This window comes from Haliotis asinina, chromosome 6 (genome assembly GCF_037392515.1).
Source record: "Haliotis asinina isolate JCU_RB_2024 chromosome 6, JCU_Hal_asi_v2, whole genome shotgun sequence".
Taxonomy (NCBI): domain Eukaryota; kingdom Metazoa; phylum Mollusca; class Gastropoda; order Lepetellida; family Haliotidae; genus Haliotis; species Haliotis asinina.
In genome coordinates this window covers 55,389,666-55,397,893 of record NC_090285.1, presented here as the reverse complement: position 1 = coordinate 55,397,893, position 8,228 = coordinate 55,389,666, and the positions used below count along the sequence as shown (strand labels likewise).

General features: G+C 43.5%; 1 protein-coding gene and 1 pseudogene across 2 annotated transcripts in view; both read right to left on the bottom strand.

Annotated features, from left to right (window-relative positions):
- Positions 1 to 1,340: 1,340 nt before the first annotated feature.
- On the bottom strand, positions 1,341 to 2,441 carry LOC137288071 (uncharacterized; annotated as a pseudogene).
- Positions 2,442 to 6,192: 3,751 nt separating this feature from the next.
- LOC137287181 (uncharacterized) overlaps positions 6,193 to 8,228 on the bottom strand; it is a 41,647-nt gene continuing 39,611 nt past the window's right edge. For both annotated transcript variants that reach the window (XM_067819355.1, XM_067819354.1), the window contains exon 2: positions 6,193 to 8,172. In XM_067819355.1, the coding sequence (XP_067675456.1) occupies positions 6,867 to 7,931 (1,065 nt within the window). In that variant the 5' untranslated portion in view covers positions 7,932 to 8,172 and the 3' untranslated portion in view covers positions 6,193 to 6,866. The remainder of the gene's footprint in view (positions 8,173 to 8,228) is intronic.

Here is an 8,228-nt window from a genome sequence, read left to right as displayed (position 1 = left end):
ACACTGATAGTAATACTTTCTTGTACGTTGATTCACCTTCACATGCACGTATCTCAGGCTATCCGGGTAGAATTATTGGTCTTCAGAAACCCATGCTCGTGAAAAGACGAGGAACGGGGTCGGGTGGTCAGGCTTGCTTACTTGGTTAAAGCATGTCATCATATCCCAGATGAGTAGACCGATGCTCATGGTGTTGATCACTGGATTGTCTGGTCGAGACTCTATTTACAGACCGCCCCCATACAGCCGGAAGATCGCGGCGTAAAACAACACACAAGGCTCAGCATGATCCGATAACGAGAAGCGTACGTAAAATATATATAAAAAAGAAACTGTTCCCTGGCTGAAGGAGCCAACTTGATATTGCCATATTGAGGTTTGACCATGATGTCGTGTTGCATGGCGTTAGGAAACAATTTACACATTTCAGTTGTCACTGTTTCAGGTGACGCCCATTGTTGTGAAGCGCCGCAGAACATCTAATTCATAACATCAGTGTGTCAGCTGTAGGTATCAGGTACAGGGCAACCAGAGGCAAAAGAGCCATCACGCCATTGCCTGTGACCCTGGAGAGACACCAGTAGTTGAAGTACGATGAAGGAAGTAGTAGAGTAGTGATGAGAGGAGGAGGTGTCAGCTGTAGGTATCAGGTACAGGGCAACCACAGGCGAAAGAGCCATCACGCCATTGCCTGTGACCCTGGAGAGACACCAGGTGTTTGTCGCTCTGCGGCAGGGTTAGCTGATGGATTCCACCGTCTAACCTGTCCCTTGGCCACGCCTAAGTACAACCATCCAATCCCCAGTGAGATACTGGAGAAATATAAGTACAATCTTACATCTCTCCGTGCGATACTAGTTGTTTATTGAGGTGAAGTGGTAAATACATATATGATACATACACTATCAACATCAATATATTAATTATACTCATGAAAACAAATACGGGAACACTGTACAAGTGTTATCTTATCTATTCCCAGGATTGCACTCACAGTGCAGTACACAGTTTGTGAAGAAACCTAGCAAAGATTAAAGTAGTGATAAGGATACACACACATTTTTAATGTTAGAAGTTTACATTAGATCAGATTGTTCAGATTAGCCCCATGAATATACAACACTACGACGTATATCCACACACATGTCATCCTTTCATTAGAGTACTGTTTTGAACATCAGTGAAGGTCCTGTGGAATTTGTGAGTCGTGAACGATCGAAAATCTATGCACGGTTACTGAGGACAACTGTGGTGACGTCGAGGAGCTGAATATTGTTGAAATGAACACTTTGCAAAGAAATCTACTTGACACAAATAAGCTTTCAAATGTAATCGACTGTTCTGTCTGCATTCCCCAGGCGCGAATGCACCACTATCAGTTGTAGCCACATAGATGACATCCTTTCATTAAAGTACTGTTTTGAACATCTGTGAAGGCAATAGCACCGTCGGCCGTGTACGTGGAACGTCTCCTTGCACAATCAATCCAACCACACTCGTAGCTCTTTGGCTTCAAATGATTAGCATTTATCAAGTTATGGTTACACCATGTATTGGGACTTTTACCCGATTCAAAAATACCTCCTTTTGTGGTCATATGAACTGCAGTCACCGTCTTCGTGACGTCGTAAAGGGTCACGTTATTTGCACGTGCATATGCCGTAATCCACATTCCGAATCCCATTTGTCCAATCACAATCTCTGGCACCCGATTCCAGGGAAACAAGTGATTCGTAATGAAGTAGTCAGAAGACCCCTCACCAGGGTAGCGTCCACGTGCTGCGTGACCTTTCACCTGGCTGACGTCGGTGACAGTGACGTTGTCCTTCATGTCCACGTTTAACCTTTTCCCTAACACCATCACAGGTCGCGTCTTCAATACATCACTCTCTTGTTTAACAAGTGCTCTCATTGTGTTCAGCAGCCCATCGTCAAAAACCAAGTCACCGTTCGCAAACCCAACCATATAGGCAGTTCCTTTATACTGAGTATTAATGTCACTGAACATTCCTCTGAGAGTGGGCATGCTGGTATTGCCACACCCTGTCTCCCCTACCCTCCTCACCTGCCATCCAGACTTTTCAGCGTTCAAGCCTTGCCCCCGGATCGTCGGTCAGCAACACAGGTGTGATCTGTGGCACCCAGGTCCTCCATGTTTCAACAACGCTACGTTGCACGTGCTCTTTCCCCCGTTTGTTAATCCACGTGGAAAAAAGCACAAGCAGCACCTGTTCCGGGGAATCTGTTCTTGTTCTATCATTATCCTTCTTTGCTGACAGTGATTTACTTTCTTGGTGATCTTTCTGATGTGTTTCCTCCAGCGCCATGCTGTTTTGTTTCGTCCCTTTATTTCTGTTGGGATCAATGAACAGTAGGGCGACCACCATTAATGCCACACACAATGTTTTGAAAAGCTTCGACCGAGACATGTATCCAACCATGCTTGCCTTCCTCAGTCAGGACAAACAAAATGACTGTTGATGGTGTAGTGTAACCCTCGGCAAACTGCTGAAACAGTTGCAGGAAACTATGCAAGCCTAACACTGCTTTGCAAACATCTTCTTGGTTCAACGTCACCCGGCAGCAAAAATGTTTAATCAACTACACTTGATGTTCTTGTCCTACCAGTATCTCAGTATCTAAATTGGCCCCTCTCCATCGAAGGTTTTCAAATGAGGCCAAGAAAGCTTTGGTATCTAATACAAAATGCCTTTGAAGTTGTAAAGATAGGCCATATGATGCTTAAATATTCTAATGCGAGATATTACCCGCAGTGCACCCTGGTTATAATGAATGCCCCTGGTTACAATGCCACTGGTTAGAATGCCCCTAGTTAGAATGCCCCTGGTTATAACTGGTTATAATGCCCCTGGTTACAATGCTCTTGGTTGTAATGCCCCTGGTTGTAATGCCCCTGGTTACAATGCCCCTGGTTGTAATGCCCCTGGTTGTAATGCCCCTGGTTGTAATGTCCCAGGTTATAATGACACTGGTTATAATGCCAATGTTATAATGCATCTGCTTATAATGCCCCTGGTTATAATGCCACCGGTTATAATGCCCCTGGTTATAATGTCACTGGTTATAATGCCCCTAATTGTAATGCCCCTGGTTATAATGTCACTGTTACAGTGTCCCTGGTTATAATACATGTGATTAGAAATTAGCGATATGTGCATGTCCCTACTGCGTCAATGAACACATGTAAGCCAAGTCATTAACCAAAGCAATGCTCGAAACACACATACCGCTATTATCAACTGCTAATCGTGTAATAACTGAAGATATTGCTTTGTTTATTTATCATGCTATTATGGAGAGAAATCCAGCCTGATGTTGTACATTGTATATACATGTACAGGGGATGTCAATAAGGTTTGAGCCTTGAGCATTTTTCATACCCAGGTGTCACAGCCTATGGTACGACATTGAACCTTGGGGTGTTGCTGATCACACTCCACGAGTTAGAGGAGACCACAGGCATTTCACACGGATTCGTCGAGAGAATTCTTCATGAACATCTCGTCATGTCTAAGGTGTGCGCAAGATGGGTGCCAAGAATGCTTACAGATAAAATGAAGCAAACAAGGGTCACCATAAGCAACTCCATGCTAACCAGATACAACAAGAATCCAGAAGATTTTCACTTTAGGCTAGTAACCTGTGATGAAACCTGGAACCACTACTATGATCCTGAGAGCAAACAAGAATCCATGGAATGGAAACATCTCACTTCTCCCAAGACCAAAAAGTTCAAAGTCTCCAGATCAGTGCAGACGGTAATGGCGACAGTCATCTGGGATAGCAAAGGCGTCATCCACATAGATTACTTACCAAAAGGAAGAACAATGAATGGGGAATATTACGCTAACTTGTTGAGGTAAGTGCGACAGTCAATCAGGGAGAAGCGCCAGGGCAAGATCAGCCGTGGTATTCTTCTACATCACGACAATGCTCGAGTACACACCTTTCGCGTTGCAGCCGCTGCTGTCCAGGAATGTGGGTACGAAATCTTGCCGCATCCCCCCTACTCTCTAGACTTGGCACCAAGTGATTACCATCTGTTCCCAAATCTCAAGAAACACTTGCGTGGTCGTAGATTTCAGGATGATAAGGAGCTTATTGCGGCTTGGTTTGAGGACCAAAATGGCGCCTTCTACAGAGATGGCATCAGCGCCTGGCAGAAAAGATGGAACAAGTGCCTTGACTCACAAGGGGACTATGTTGAAAAATAAATGTGGTTCATACCAATATTTGTGTTTTTCTGTGCAAGGCTCAAAACATTGACATCCCCTCGTACTTGCACTTTGGGCCTGCGGGAACAATGTTTTAGCGCAGAATAGGACAACAATTGATTGATTCACGAGTTGAAGAGAGAGTTTGGTCTTCGCCGAAGCAAACATTTTAGCAATGGATCAATGTCTTTGAAATCAGATCTTAGTTTTCACTACTGTTAAACAAAGTCAAGAGGGCGTTCCATTACCATAGTGTCGCCTATCCGATCCAGTAAGTGTGTCTATTTTAAATCGTGCATCGTGGAAAACGCAATATTTACCGAGAGCTATTGACGGGTCGAAATCCGGTCACAACCATTGTCTATCTTTCACTTCTGTGGGAAGGGCTGCCATGTTGTCGTTCGAAGTATAGTACACACAGGCAACTCGACGATATTTGATTATATTTCTCTACCCCAGTAGTAAATGACAAAACAGATACTTGGACCAGGTAAGTGTATTGATTTTATTAAAACAATGTTCCCCAGCTGTTTTGCACCTGCTTTGCTTAACAGCTTGTTAGGTTTTGATTACGATATTTGATTTTATTTCTGTACCCCAGTAGTAAATGACAAAACCGATACTTGGACCAGGTAAGTGTATTGATTTTATTAAAACAATGTTCCCCAGCTGTTTTGCACCTGCTTTGCTTAACAGCTTGTTAGGTTTTGAAATCATACTTAGGAACAACGCACGTAAATCTAAACTAGCGGGCGACCAAAGGAGAGGATGTCCTCATATTCAATGGCAGCCTCAATAAAACCAACAGTCAGAGGTTATTCAATGGTAAGGTAGCATTAGGTGTTTTTGACCTTATGTTTGCTTCGACGATTGCCTTTTCTTTTTTTTATCTTTGTTGATACGTTTGTAATCGATTTGAATAATTCCGTCATTGGACACCTGTGAACGAGACACCGAAAATGCTCTTAACAGCGGAGCACTAACGTCCGTCATGGTAATGAAGGTGCAAAGGGGCGATACATTACACAACAAAGGGAGATCACTCTAAATCAGGGTCACTACCAGACTCACTTTACATTCGCGCCCCGTGAACTTTGCGTTATTCTTGGAATCATCGGGAATCGAGTTTCCTTTCAAAATTCCTGGATCCAACCTTGAGACTCACTTAAAGCACTCACTTTATGTAATTTGTGTGTTTCTTTGTGTGTGTTTGTTTGTGTGTGTGCGTGTTTTTGTGTGTGTGTGAGCGGTGCGTGCGCGTGTGCGTGTGCGTGCGTGTTTGTATGTGATACTACATCGAACATAAAGTGCTCCACTAACTGTAAACTATCTGCAGATGAATTGCTTGAGGATTAAGCATCAAATTGTTGAAAAGCACGTTTAGTTAAGAAGTCGCCAGTTTTTACTGAGTTTCATTATTTATTGAACTCATGACAATAATCTTTTCAACGTTACGAATCTGTTCTCTATACACCAGTTCATGGGTAAACAGTACCTTTAAACAATATGCAATATTTTGTAAGATCTAGTTCACAACAGTTGACTGAAGAAAGATTCTATATTAACACTAGCGAGTCTTTAGATGGGAAGAAGGGCTATTTTCACCACCCCACCCAGCGATATTCCAGTCATATGGGGGCGGTATGTATATCATTGTGTCTGGACCAGACAGTCCAGTGATTATTGATCTACGAAAATGGGACACGATGACAGGCGAAAACGAGTCAGAAAGCCTGACTACATGGTCCCGTTTGTCAATAACTTAACTGAACCTCCTCCTCGATTACCCAATTGATTATGTGACTATTAATTTTATAGTTCACACAGAGTGTCAGCTTCCATTTAGTTCAAGTTGGGCTGAGTAGAGTTTTCCGTCGCATCTATGTTCTTTCAGGCACATAAGGATGAGACCAAGTCTGCGTACATGTACCTATACATGCTAAGTACAAAGTTAAAATGAGTGTTTTAAAATAAATATTTATTGCAGTACAGTATTATTTACAAACATAAACGTCACAACACCAAATCTAAAAGCAAGAAATCCTTTCTTAAACATTGTTACAATTTATGATACAGATCAGCTGATTCAAATGAAATAACGAAATAATATGACAATCTCAAATACAATGAGGAGTGTCTACAGTATAACCCCAACTCCATCTCCAACCTCCACCCTAACACCAACACACACTGGCAAAACAGGACGGTTTGTAAGTTTCTAGCAGGAGAAAACACGTCGAGACGTCGTATGGGAGTATGGCAATTACGATTGCCTTACCGCTACCATTGTCGTAAGTCTTATGCTAATGTATGGGAGTTACGTTCATCATAGCGTTACAACTGCCGTAAGTCTATGTTAACGAAAGTGAGTTAAGATCACCTTAGCGTTACGTGTGTCGTAAGTCTTTTTAACGTATGGGAGATACGTTCATCTTAGCCCTGTGGAATTTGTGGAAGAGAGTCGTGAACGATCGAAAATCTATGCACGATTATTGAGGACAACTGTGGTGACGTCGAAGAGTTGGATATTATTGAAATGAACACTTTATAAAGGAATCTACTTGACACAAATAAGCTTTCAAATGCAATCGACTGTTCTGTCTGCATTCCCCAGGCGCGAATGCACCACTATCAGTTGTAGCCACATAGATGACATCCTTTCATTAAAGTACTGTTTTGAACATCTGTGAAGGCAATAGCACCGTCGGCCGTGTACGTGGAACGTCTCCTTGCACAATCAATCCAACCACACTCGTAGCTCTTTGGCTTCAAATGATTAGCATTTATCAAGTTATGGTTACACCATGTATTGGGACTTTTACCCGATTCAAAAATACCTTCTTTTGTGGTCATATGAACTGCAGTCACCGTCTTCGTGACGTCGTAAAGGGTCACGTTATTTGCACGTGCATATGCCGTAATCCACATTCCGAATCCCATTCGTCCAATCACAATCTCTGGCACCCGATCCCAGGGAAACAAGTGATTCGTAATGAAGTAGTCAGAAGACCCCTCACCAGGGTAGCGTCCACGTGCTGCGTGACCTTTCACCTGGCTGACGTCGGTGACAGTGACGTTGTCCTTCATGTCCACGTTTAACCTTTTCCCTAACACCATCACAGGTCGCGTCTTCAATACATCACTCTCTTGTTTAACAAATGCTCTCATTGTGTTCAGCAGCCCATCGTCAAAAACCAAGTCACCGTTCGCAAACCCAACCATATAGGCAGTTCCTTTATACTGAGCATTAATGTCATTGAACATTCCTCTGAGAGTGGGCATGCTGGTATTGCCACACCCTGTCTCCCCTACCCTCCTCACCTGCCATCCAGACTTTTCAGCGTTCAGCCTTGCCCCCGGATCGTCGGTCAGCAACACAGGTGTGATCTGTGGCACCCAGGTCCTCCATGTTTCAAGCACGCTACGTTGCACGTGCTCTTTCCCCCGTTTGTTAATCCACGTGGAAAAAAGCACAAGCAGCACCTGTTCCGGGGAATCTGTTCTTGTTCTATCATTATCCTTCTTTGCTGACAGTGATTTACTTTCTTGGTGATCTTTCTGATGTGTTTCCTCCAGCACCATGCTGTTTTGTTTCGTCCCCTTATTCCTTATTGAACCAATGTACAGGGTAGCAACTGTCACCAAAGCCAACCATAACACTCTTATAATCTTTGATCGGGTGATGTAACCACGCATACTAGCTTTCCCAGCTGACCTCACTATCTGACCGTATCCTACTGTATCCAGTCGTTGAACACCCCGCTATATGGCAGTATCCTGCCGGGCTATAGTCGTTGAACACCCCGCTATATGGCCGTATCCTGCCGGGCTATAGTCGTTGAACACCCCGCTATATGGCCGTATCCTGCCGGGCTATAGTCGTTGAACACCCCGCTATATGGCCGTATCCTGCCGGGCTACAGTCGTTGAACAGCAGCTAAAACAGTTGGAAGCAATTGCGTTAGGGCCATTTTGACATTATATGGTTTAAAA